At 38.0% G+C, this 12,833-nt stretch overlaps 1 protein-coding gene across 2 annotated transcripts in view; it reads right to left on the bottom strand.

Annotated features, from left to right (window-relative positions):
- Nucleotides 1-12,833, bottom strand: part of Abl2 (ABL proto-oncogene 2, non-receptor tyrosine kinase) — a 114,918-nt gene that overhangs the window by 7,410 nt on the left and 94,675 nt on the right. For both annotated transcript variants that reach the window (XM_004643445.2, XM_004643442.2), the window contains exons 5-10: nucleotides 11,249-11,521; nucleotides 7,859-7,943; nucleotides 6,512-6,689; nucleotides 5,236-5,420; nucleotides 2,955-3,107; nucleotides 1,924-2,013 (exon numbers count right to left, since the gene is read on the bottom strand). In XM_004643445.2, the coding sequence (XP_004643502.1) occupies nucleotides 1,924-2,013; nucleotides 2,955-3,107; nucleotides 5,236-5,420; nucleotides 6,512-6,689; nucleotides 7,859-7,943; nucleotides 11,249-11,521 (964 nt within the window). The remainder of the gene's footprint in view (nucleotides 1-1,923; nucleotides 2,014-2,954; nucleotides 3,108-5,235; nucleotides 5,421-6,511; nucleotides 6,690-7,858; nucleotides 7,944-11,248; nucleotides 11,522-12,833) is intronic.

Here is a 12,833-nt window from a genome sequence, read left to right as displayed (position 1 = left end):
TATGTGAAGAGTTTGGAAAGATTCAGAAATGTTATCTGAGATTAGAACCAAAATACCATAGGCTGTTCTGTATGGGACATTCTGGTCAGAGCTCAGAAAACCAGAAGGCTGAAAGAAATCCTGCAGTTAAAGACTAGGCTTCTTTCCACGTTTCTGCTTGGAAGAAGAGCTGTACTGGTTGTTGGATTCCAGATAATGTGTGTTATGGCTTTGCCAAAAGTTTGTTTGCATTTTGCTTATGTCCAGAGACTTTGCCTGAAGCTAAGATTAAAAGTGACAGACTAATTAATCTGGCAGACAAAATTTCAAGGCAGTTGAATGTTGAAGCTGTGGCATGGCTATTCTTGTTTTTTTTTTTTTTTAACCAGATCTGTTTAGAATCAAGAGCAATAAGCCCAGCAGGATGATTTAAAATGTGAGTTTGGCCAGAAAGGACGTTCCAGTAAAGCTGTGGACTGCAAACATAGAGCTGAGAAGATCTCAATTACTGAGAAGAAACAGGAGAATATAAAAGATGGCCTAAGGGCACCACAAGAAGCAACAATTTTTTTTTTTTTTTTTTAAATGTATTTGGTTGCTACAGAGTCTCACTATGCAGCTTGAACTCATACTTATCCTCCAGTTTTCAGCCTCCCCAGAGCTGGGATTACAGATGTGTACCACTACGCCCCCAGAATCTGGCTGGCTCAGCCTGCCTGTGGGATGGGGCTGGTTTGGCTTATGATGCAAGGGATCCAAATGTGGTCCCTGCACTTCTCTAAGCTTGCCTAAGCAGGCGCTTTAGTCCGCTGAGCTAACTTGCTGGCCCCACAAGTGAAAAATTATCAAATGAAAAGAAAGTATTTCTCATTAAGCTCTGGTACTATAGTTCACTCTTTCTTTTTTCTTAGTTGATGAATCCTTAGCTGACAAATTAGTAAGGGAAGCAGACAAAAATCAACTTGCAGGGCAGTCAAATAGCTCAGCGGATTAAAGCACCTGCAAGCAGGTGCAGGGGCTGGGAGTTCAGTCCCCAGAGCCTGCTGTGCTGAGGCGCATTGAGATGGCAATTGAGATTGGCATGGTAGCACACACCTGTAATCCCAGTTCTTGGGAGGCTATAAACAGGAGGATCACTATGAGTCCAATCTACAGTGAGACCCTGAACATGCTGTAGACCCTTCCAAAAAAAAAAAAAAAAAAAAAAAAAAAAAAAAAAAAATCAACTTGTCTGATTTCCTTTTTAAATATTTTAAAACTGGACTTTAGTTCACTCTGTTCAATTAAAAGGGAAGAAAATACTTCTCTGCTGATAGTTTAACTTATTCTAAACCTCTTTCCCTCCCAGTACAATTAATCGATTATATTAATCAATGATATTAAAAATTGTGATGTTCAATTCTGTAATTGTAATGGTTAACAGCCCAGTAGATGTCTATGTTGTTCTTAGCTTTTTAATATTACGAAGTACACTGTTGTATTTTCCTTTTCTTAATATCATTAAATAAATTTCCAGAAATAAAATTTCTAGATATTGCTTTTGTGACTTGATTTTGTCTTGATGTGGTTTGGAAAGAATATAAAAGTTTAAAATTGTTTATCTTCCTTTTTTCCCCCTTATATCATAAATAGTATGCAAAGGACTATCAAACACTAATTTTTTTAATGGACAGAATGAATTAATTTATTTTTTAAGAATGAATTGATTTCTAATAAAAATATAATTTCAACATTAAATATACAAGGCAGAGAAATAAGATGTCATTCAAAAAGGGCAAAAAAACAGCCAGTCATGCCTTGAAGGCATTTGGAGCAAAAAGGGCAAAAAACAAAAACAGAGTAACAGAGGCCAACAATTAATGTGGAATCTTGAAACAGTCACAAACTGCAGGAGCTTACCATCTTTGAAATGCAGTGATAACAGTAAATTCACCAAATACTCACCTTCAGAAATGCTAGAGTCATGAAACATCGTTTCAAAAGCTTGATGGGTCTCAGCAAAAGAGGGCCTGTCAGCAGGGCTCCACTTCCAGCCTGTAGACAGATAAAAGAGTATTAAAAGCTCCTTGCCGGAATTACACACATGCAGCAATGAAGTACATGCATACTGCTGTAGGCTTATTAGTTACAGCATGTTCATTACGATAGTGATGCAGAGGCATCTCATCTCCAGACTCAGAAATACAAGAACTCACTTCCTAAAGCTGGGCCTTTGTCCCCATTCCCTATGCTATAAAGATGAGAAGGAAGTGATTTTTAATTTTTTTGGTACCAGGAATTGAACTCAGGAACTTGTGCTTGCTAGGCAGGCACCATGTTACTGAGCTATATCACCAGCTCAGGAAATGATTTTTATAATGGCAAGTCATTTATTTTTCTTTAAAGTAGAAATGAAATTTAAAAAGCCTGTCCTCAAAGTTTATAAAGTCTGCCCCAGTGTGACTGTATAGTAATCAAGTATACATATCCATAGGTTAATAGAGAATCAGAAAGACACTTAAGAGTTCACACTGAAAAAATGCCAATGCTCAATGAGAAAATAATATAAAACTTATGCATGAACACAACTGCACTGCGGTTTACTATTCAACTTTCCATTTTCTTATCTTCAGCAGTCCAATGCTTTTGTGTACTTAGCACAGAAGTTACTTTTATGCACTCTCCACAGCTTTTAGCAATCCTTATTTAGCTGAAAGTAGCCCCCAACCTTAGTATGTAAATCCAGTTTATTACTATTATACAAATGTTTTCAAGAAACTAGATAAACATTTGGGCCACAGACAGCTATTTTTAGGGTTCCAGTAAGACTCAGTGGTGTATAATATACTATGCCAGCTGGCTGATCAATAATAAACTATTTAAATGTCATGAGGTTAAATTCAACCGAACAACCAGTGAGAGGCTGAGTATTTCCAATTTTGCTAATCATCCCAACTTGCTGGTACTTCAAAATTAAAATATGCAGAAATACTCACACGCTCTCATGAGTTCATAAACCTTAGGAGGGCATCCCTCAGGCTGTTCCATTCGATATCCTTTTTCTAGCAGATCATAGACCTGAGACAGGTCAATACCTGGATACGGTGACATTCCATATGTAGCAATTTCCCACAACAGTACCCCAAAAGCTGCATAAGGGATTAAGAAAACAGAGAGCTAATGTTTCTTCTGATTTATTATTTATATAATCACATATTTTGTCTTTAAAATTCTGGATCACAATCAAACACTGTTACAATATTAACAGGCCTTTTCACCAACTCTTAGCACGAACTGTTTAAGATGTCTCCCACAGGAATGCTACAAAACATCTCAGGACAGTTTTCTGTAAACATCCCAATTTTTATTTTACTACAATGAGGAAAAATACACAATGATCATATACAAAATCTGTGGCATAATTCAACTAATTTTAGAAGTATCTTTGGGCAGTAAGATAGCTCAGCAGTCTAAAGTGCCTGTTTAGGCAAGCTCAGGCAAGTGTGCAGGGACAGCGGTTCGATTCCTGGCACCACATATCACACCAGTCCCGCCCCTAAGGGTGGGCTGAGCTGGCAAAAAAAAAAAAAATTCTTTGCTCTATTTAATGAGTTTTTAGTTTTATTTTGCTTTTGTTTCAAGACAGATTCCTGTGGTACAGTCTGTGCTGCTCTTGAACTCACTATGTAAACGTAGGCCAGGCTGACCTCAAACTCATGGTGATCCTCCTGCCTCAGTCTCCTGAGGGCTGTTACAAGTGTCATCACACCCAGTGCAGTTTCATACTCTTTTGTTTTGTTTTGCTTTTGGAGAGAGGGTCTTTCCATATAGTTCAGGCTGGCCCTGAACTCACTATGTAGTCCCACTGGCCTTAAACCGACAGTAACCTTCCTATCTCAGTCTCCCTCTTAAGTGCTTGGATTACCATTTTTTGATTTCCAAGTCAACTCATATTTAAGGAGTGAAACAAAAAACTGATTCATTTAAAATCAGATAAAATTCACAGTAAAAAAAAATTGCTTGATTTTCTCATATTTCCATTATTTCTTAGTTTGTGCTTTCTAGTAAAAAATGATTTAGACTCCTATAACTATATCTATTTTCTTGACTTGTGCAACTAGCTGACTCATTCGGCTTCTCACCAATATAAAGAAAATCAGTTACAAAGACAAAAAGTTTTCTCTATCACTGTGCTTTGCAAATGAGCAATAAATCCTAAAGTAAAAAGTAGTGAGGTCTACAGAGAAAGAAGCATTAGAACTGTAATTCAGTTTGAGATCTAGACTGTGACCACTTTGAAGGCACACATGTTTTACTGACATAGGACCTTGCTATGTTGCGTAGACTGGTCTTGAACTTGCCACCTCAAATAATCCTTTTGCTTCAGCCTCTCAAGTAGCTGAGGCTACACACATGTGATATGCCTGGCCAACAGTATTTTTCTTGATCATCATGTAAAAGGGAAGCTTCAAAGAATTAAGGGATTTATAGATGGGTGTGTTGGCACACATCTATAATCCCAGAGCTGGGGAGGCTGAGACAGAAGGATAACTATGAGTCCAAACTGCATAGTGAGACCCTGTACCAAATAAAAAAATATTCAAGTTTTTTTTTTTTTTAAATGTATTTAGTACAGGGTATACAGGGTCTCACTATGTAGATTGGACTCAGATTTGACTCGTAATGATCCTTTTGTTTTCGGCCTCCCAAGTGCTGAGATTATAGGCGCATGCCACCATGCCCAGTCTCTCAAAAATATTTTTGATTTAAAAATTCAAAAGGATCGCTGAGATTGAGGTGAGCCTTGGCTAACATAGGAACGTCAAGGCCACCCTGAACTATATTTTAAGGCTCTGTCTTCATCACCTCCCAAAAAAGATTAAGACATTTATAAAGACAATATATGCTCAGTGTGTTGGTACACACCTAGAATCCCAGTACTCTGTGAGGCCAAGGCAAAACTATTTCCAATTCAAGTCCAGACTGTACAATTTCTCTCAAAAAAACAAAAAAAAACAAAATAAGAAAAGGGTGATACAGCTCAGTGTGAAGGCCCTGGGCTCAATCACCAGTACTGGGGAGGGAGAAAGAAGGGAGAGAGATAGAAAAAGCGAGACAGAGAGAGAGGGGTACATGCAAAAGGGGAAGGACAGAAGAAAGGAAGGGAAGAAGGAAAGGAAAGGAAAGAAGGGAGGCAGGGAGACTGGGCTGGAGGGAAAGACAGGGAAAGAAGTAAGAAAAGAGCAACACATGCAGGAAAAAGTCTTACAATCTTACCCCAGACATCTGATTTAATTGAGAAAGTATTGTAGGCAAGACTCTCAGGTGCTGTCCACTTAATGGGAAATTTGGCTCCAGCATGAGCAGTGTAGGTATCTCCAGTCATCAGTCTACTTAAGCCAAAGTCAGCTACTTTTACCACATGGTTTTCTCCCACTAGGCAATTACGTGCTGCAAGATCTCTGTGGGAAAGAAAACTCTAGTGTGATTTCATCCACTCAGTAAGAAAAATGGTCATGAACACATTATTCATGGTTCTCTGTACTATAAGCAGAGTTGGTATGTACTGACAAATTAGTATTTTATGATAATCACTAACATGGAAGAAAGTCACTAATTTATGTTGATAGAATATTCATCAAGAGAAAGTAATGTGATGCCAGAATAACAAGGGTTTTATTTTATTTTATTTTATTTTTTTTGTATTTTAGTACAGGGTCTACAGGGTCTCACTATGTAGACGGAACTTGTAGTGATCTGCCTGTGTTCAGCCTCCTAAGAGCTGGGATTACAGACTTGCACTACCACACTCAGTCTCAGTGCGCCATGGGGGCGGGGCTGGCACAGCACAGCAGGCCTGGGGATCGAACCCCAGTTGCTACATGTGCCTAAGCAGGCACTTTAATCTGTTGAGCTAGTTGGCTGGCTCCGACAAGGGTTTTATAAAATGGGTTTCTCGGGCCGGGGAGATGGCTCAGTAGAATAAGCGCTTGCCTGGCAAGTGCAAGGGCCTGAGTTCAATCCCCAGTACTGCAAAAAAAAAAAAAGATATTATTGAGAAAAAAAAGAAAGAAAAAGGGGGGGGGCTGGGAGATGGCTCAGTAGAATAAGTGCTTCCCTGGCCAGCTCAAGGCCCTGAGTTCAATCCCCAGTTCTGCCAAAAAAAAAAGAAGAAAAAAAAAGGGTTTCTCTGTATAAGCACATCAGGACAGAGCAGCAAAAGATGCTTTTTTTTTTTTTTTTTTACAAGAATTTAAACATTTTACTAAAACAATTGCTGTTTTTAAAATTCAGCCACCAGATGGAGCAAAAGCATCTTGGATATAGAGCTGGGCAAAATAGAGACAGCTTTCTGTACTTAAAATCAAAGTTTCTCATTAATACTTTCATCAGAAAAAGTAGTTTACAAGTTGGAAATAACATTGTACTAGGCCCTGGGAAATTAAGACTTTCCTAAATCATCTAAAAATTACTGAGGTTTTTTCCCCTTCATCTTTATGTCAAGCAAGATGGCTTTGTACTCATTCACATGTAACAATCAGGTTTTACACACCTATGGATAAAATTCTTCTTCTCTAAATACTCCATTGCAGACGAGATCTGAGTGGCCATGTAAAGCAGTACAACTGCAGTCACCTCTTCTCGGTTGCATTCACGGAGATAATCGAGCAGATTCCCATATGGCATGTATTCAGTCACAATGTAAAATGGTGGCTCCAGAGTACACACGCCTAACAGATGAACAGCAGAACAGATTTTGTTAGTATATATTCAAATACTCCAAACCATTCTGGCCAAGAACAATTTAACAATGTTTAGGTCTAGTTTGGCAGCAATTTTATCCCCTTCTTACCATCACATTCTTTGAAAATAATATACAATATAGTAAAAACTAAGAGTTGGTCAAGGGGATTATTTGCTTCGGTTTTACTGTTTTCTAAAAATCCATATGCCTTTGAGTACTTCCTTGCTTGAGCAAAAGTGGAGTAACCCGTATTAATTTTATAAGGTGCCCAGAACACTACAATTTCCAGTTTGTACATGTCCTCAGCTGCATGCTGAAGGATTTTTTTTTTTTTGGGCAGGGGGGCTGGCAAAGGATGCCTTAAAGGCAGGTCTGGAAAGGCATGAGGATCTGGGGATCGAACCACAATATCCTGAGCCTGACTGACTTTCCATAAGCAGGCACTTAAACAACTGAGCTAATGGGCAGGCCCCTCAACTGCATGCTGACGGTGGGCATCTGAAGGCCCTGCCTACAGTAATGCTTATAAAAAGTTTAACTGTTTCCGTAGACAAGGACTTCACTCACATATGACAGTTCCTTATAAACAACCAACAAAAAATCAGTTCCTTTGAAATGGTTTGACCTAATGAGAACATCCAAAGAAAGTGGCCCATTCTGAAAAAGGCTTAGTCCAAGGTTTCTCTGTGACCTGAACAGATACATTAATCTACTTCAGTAACAGCATTTGCTGCTTGTTTGGGTAAACTGATGGCTGTCATCACAATTTTTAATCTGCTTCTTTCCATTGTAAAATAATCTCTGAATTTTGTGAGAATGTCTTGTGACAGTTTTTATCTTGGTACCATTTTAATATATGTGCTGCCATGCTGAGTACCTTGGTACTGTTATAAATACTTCTGAGCTTTGATTTGCGGTAATGGCCATAAGCTGCGAAGTTTCATATTTTGTAATCAACACAGGTCACAGTTTTAGGTTTGAAACAGAGCTGAGTAAAATCTTTTTTGGGGGCAGCAGTACTGTGGCTTGAACCTATGGCCTTGTGCATGAATGATAAGCAATCTACCATTGACTTTTATTGTTATTTTATTGTTCTATTACAAGGGGCTAAGGGACAAACACCTTTAAAGAAATTTAAGGTTCCAGCTTCCTTACCTAATAGTTGAACCAGATTAGGATGCTTGATTTCCTTCATCACTGCAGCCTCTTTTAGGAACTCCTCCACTTCCATGGTATCTTCCTAGAAAAATAGTAACGTAAGAAAGAAAAAGAGCATGCCTCTTTCTTAATCTTTGAATCAACTCACAACCCTACAACTTTAGCTTTACAAATAAAAGGAGCATTTAGCAAATAACATTTTTTTTCCTACATGTATTGAGGTGCTCATGTGATTTCTGTCCTTATTTTTGTTTTTATGTTTGTGTATTACATTTACTGATTTGCATATTTTGAACCATTCTTGAATCCTTGGGATAAAGCCTATTAGGTTATGATGTTTGATTTTGGGGGGGGGGTGATTTGTTAGTATTGGCCTGTAGTTTTTTTCAGTTGGATCTTTTTCTAACTTAGGCATCTTGGTAATACTACTTTCCATGAATGAGTTTAGAACTGCTCCTACCCTTTTAACTTCATTAAAGAGTTCTGTGTGGCATTTGGTATTTTATCTTTCCGTAAGTTCTTCTAGAATACACTGGTGAAGTCACTGAGTCCTTGGCATTTCCGGTCAGTAGATTTTTTTTTTTATTATTATTGTTTCAACTTCACTATCTGTTGTGTGACTTCATGGGTTTTATGTCTTCTTGGTTCAAGTTTGGCAATTCATTCTGTATCTAGCAAGCTGTCAATTTCTTCTAGATTCACTTTGTTGTAATATAATTTTTCACAGCATTTACTACTGACCTTCTAGATTTGGGCAGTGTGCTCCATTGTAATTTGTCTCTTTTTTCTTCTTCTGGAGATAGGATCTTGCTATGTGGCCTAGGCTGGCCTTGAACTTGTGATCCTGCTGCCTCCACCTCCCAAGTGGTTGGATTATAGGCATGTACCACCAAACCTAGCCACTCATTTCTAATTTATTGATGTGGATCTTTCTTTTTTAAGTTTGGCTAAGCATTTACTTATTCTCTTTATTCTTTTTAAAGAAATAGCTCTTCATTTCATTAATGTTTTTGTATTGTATTGTTTAGTCCCATAGATCATAATATGTTGTACTGGCATTACATTTTTTTTTTTTTTAATGTATTTAGTACAGGGTCTCACTACACAGATCAGACTTATAATGATCCTCCTGCTTTCAGCCTCCCAAGCACCGGGATTACACGCATATGCTACCATGCCCAGTCTGGCATTTCAGTTTTGATTCTAGACATTATTTATTCTTTAATTTCTTCTGTGTGCTCTACTGTTGAGTATTTAGGAGTGTGTTATTTCATATCCTGGTGAATGTAAAATTTCTGTGGTTTCCATTAGAACTAAGATTTTTAGTTTCAGGATGCTATGATCTATTTCTCCATCAATTTTGAAGGGTAGTTTTGGATGATATAGTAGGCTGAGTTAAAGGGCATTTTCTTTCAGGGCTTGAAACACTTTACTCTAAGCTCTTCTGGCTTTAAAATTTCTACTGAAAACTCTGCTCTCTTAACAGAGTTATCTTTATAAGTGATTTCACTGTTTTTAATTTTTGTTTTCATTTTGGATTTCTGACTATTATGTGCTGTGAGTAGCTTCTTTCTGTAATTATTTGGAGTATCATATCACTCACTTATATGTGATATAGAATGTGTAAATATTCAGACTTTGTTTTCTGCTATGATTTCTTTAAGCAGATTTTTTTATTCTGTGTGTGCTACCCTCTAATTTTTCTCTAACTTCAATTGGTTTTAGGACAGTCTCAGTACCATCTAACAGCCATTGGTCTTTCTTTTTTCTTTCTTTTTTATATATCTCTGAATATACTGTGTTGTGCTTCCAATCTGAAGTCTGACACTCTTTCCTCATATAGGTCATTTTTGTTATTCTTATCTTCAACAGAATATTTTTCCTCCAGAATACTTCTTTAGTACCTTTTCTTTCTTTCTTTCTTTCTTTCTTTTTTTTTGGGGGGGGGGTGGTTTACTAGTAATCAAACTCAGGACCCTGAGCTTACCAGACAGGAGCTGCACCACTACCTATATCCATGGCCCTGGTACCTTTTCATGAACTCTATTTCTTTAGTAAGCTTATCATTCATATATCAAATAGTTTTGGTTAGCTCTTACAATTTTTCATGTGACTCTTCTTTAACTACACTGACCAATTTATTGGTTCCTCTACATGTTTAACAATTTGAGTTCACTTTCTTTACTACTTCTTTGATTATTCTGTACAGCTCAGAAATTTGATGTTTGAGTCTTCATCAGTGCCCCTTAGGTCTGTTTTCAAAGAGTTGGGAGTCTTTAGAGGATTTTGCTGCCTTTTTTTTTTCACATTCCTTTTCTTGTGCTGAGGGTTAGGTTAAATAGAATAAAGAATAGGGCTGGCAAGATAGCTCAGCAGACTAAGCGCCTGCTTAGGCAAGCACAGGGGCTCTATCCCGGCCACCACACGTCCCGCTGGCCCTGCCCCCAGGCGTGCTGAGCTGGTGACCAAGTCTGGACATGGTGGCACATGCCTGTAATCCCAGAGCTGGAGAGGCTGAAAACAGGAAGATCACTGAGTCTGCGCTATGTAGTGAGACCCTGCACCAAATACTTAAAAAGAAAGAAAGAAAGAAAGAAAGAAAGAAAGAAAGAATAAATAAATAAATAAATAGAATGAAGAAACTTTGTTGCTGGCATGAAGAGCTCTTTAGTTAAGTTCTGTTTGCCAGTGATGTGATCTTGACCTTTTTTGTAAGGAGGTAATGTCTGCCATGTCAACTACTTAGTGCTGCTGGGGTTGGACTCAGTCATATGTTTGGCTTCTCAGTTTCCAGCAATTTACCTATGGAGTTTCCAACTCTATAGGTCACAAGGGAACAGAAGCTATGGCAGAGCCATGGAAGCCTCCAGAATGAAAGGAATGAAGCATGGCAAACAACCCTGTAAACTGACACCAGGATGCTTAAGGAAGAGACAGGGCAGTATCAGGAAAAGATTTCTATGAATTTAAGAAGAAGTGATGTAATTGCATGGAAACAGGAGGAGTAAGAGGCAGGAAGATAAACACAGTAAGAAAGGACTCATGATTCTTGGACAATGCATAAAGATTTCTGTCCAGCAGGGGTCATTCTCAGGAAGCCACACAGCTTGTTTTGCTTTATATCGTAATTTGCTTCTAAACTCCACCTAAGCTCTATATTGACAACCTCCAGAGACAAACCTTTCCCACACACAGGTCTCACTGCATTGCAGTGGATAATATGCTGCTGCATTGGTACTAAAGACAGTAGAGTTAATCATCACAATTTGCTGATGGCTGGCACCAGTGGGTGGAAAGTCCCCAAAATTAAAGGGCATACTGCTATTTCCAAGTGATTCAGCACACACACAAAAAGATGCCTGAAAACTGTAATTCTCAGCAACCCACCTTCAATGTTTTCACAGCAACTGTAAGGCTATATTTTTTCCAGACACCAACATAAACCTCTCCATACTGACCGCCCCCAAGTTTGTGCTTCATGGTAATATCTGTTCGTTCCATTTCCCATTTGTCATGGATGGGGGACACACCATAGACTGTTGGTTTATTGCACTTGGGTGCTGGGTAGTGTAATGTTGTCACCAGCCCATCAGCCACTGTGGAATGGTGGTGAACAAGCTCTGCCAAGGTGCTAAAGCGGCTCTCAGCAGTCACATACACCTGATGAGAAAAGGAAAAAAGGCTAAACAACTTGAAGAGAGATGAGCTGTTTTCAAAAAAACCCAAAAAGTCCTTATTTCACTGGCCTGAAGATAAAAAGGAGGTAAACAGTTAAATGACAGTGGCAAGAAGAAACATAAAACTTCAGCTTGTTTTCTGCCATACTGAAGATTGAACCAGAGCCTCTGCTATGAACTACATCCCCCTTTTCATTTTTTTTTTTTTTCCATTTAGTGACAGAGTGTCAGCATGCCACATTATCTAGCCCGCCACAATGCCCAGGATAGGCTTGAACTTTCAATCTCCTCCCTCAGTTTTTCCAGGGTGTTTAGCTTAATTTTATTTAAACCACCTTTCCTATTTACCCTAAGTTAACTCATACTTAGGAGGATGGCGGGGGGCTTTCAATTTTTCTTCTCTGGATCATCAAATTCACTGCTCTCCAAGTAGTTTCTTAGCAACAAGTCTAGCCAATTTAAGTACGTAAGAAAGGTAGAGATGTTCTGATTAAAGTAGTGACAGTGATTGGTATACTACAAATGTTAATGAATACTATCTGAGAATCTTGCAGAAGCATAAATTGTTAATCACTAGTTTAGATTTTGAGGGTGGTTTGGAGGGTAATTATAATTTTGTTTAATTATAATTTTTATTTAATTACAGTGTACTTTTGAATGTGCAGGCTTTTTTTTTTTTAAAAAAAAAAAAGAGGCAGAATTGGACCTCAGTTACTAACAACAAAATAGTTAATTTTTAACATGCAATAAGAGTAAAGTAAGTAGTCTTTAGTTGTATCTTCCAAGGAAGCTTGCTACTTATTAAAAAGAAACTTGTTTTATTGTGCACATACAAGTATACGATTCACAAATGGAGAATCAATGATGCTTCAAAATAAACTCTGCATGTAAATACCAAGGATTTAACACAATCAGCACCCCAGATGCCCCTGCACCCATTAGCCTTTTACTCCTGCAAAGGCAACTTCTCTACTCATCTTTAACATCTTGAATTAGCTTTGCTTGAACCACGTACCTGAAATCAATATGAACTGTTTGAGGTTTTCTTTCACTCAACTTTTTTAAATTGAAATATAATTTATACAACATAAAATTCACCATTTTAAATTGAACAATTCAGTGGGTTTTTAGTATATTTACCAAACTGTCCAAACATCAGTATTTAATCTCCAGAATACTTTCATCACTTCAGAAAAAAAAAAAACTATGGGCTGGGGAGATGGCTCAGTAGAATAAGCACTTGCCTGGCAAGCCCAAGGGCCTGAGTTCTATCTCTTGTTCTGCCACAAAAAAAT

Source organism: Octodon degus, unplaced genomic scaffold (genome assembly GCF_000260255.1).
Source record: "Octodon degus isolate 3935 unplaced genomic scaffold, OctDeg1.0 scaffold00176, whole genome shotgun sequence".
NCBI classification, from domain to species: domain Eukaryota; kingdom Metazoa; phylum Chordata; class Mammalia; order Rodentia; family Octodontidae; genus Octodon; species Octodon degus.
The sequence above is the reverse complement of the archived record's forward strand: the minus strand, read 5'-3'. Positions and strand labels throughout refer to the sequence as shown.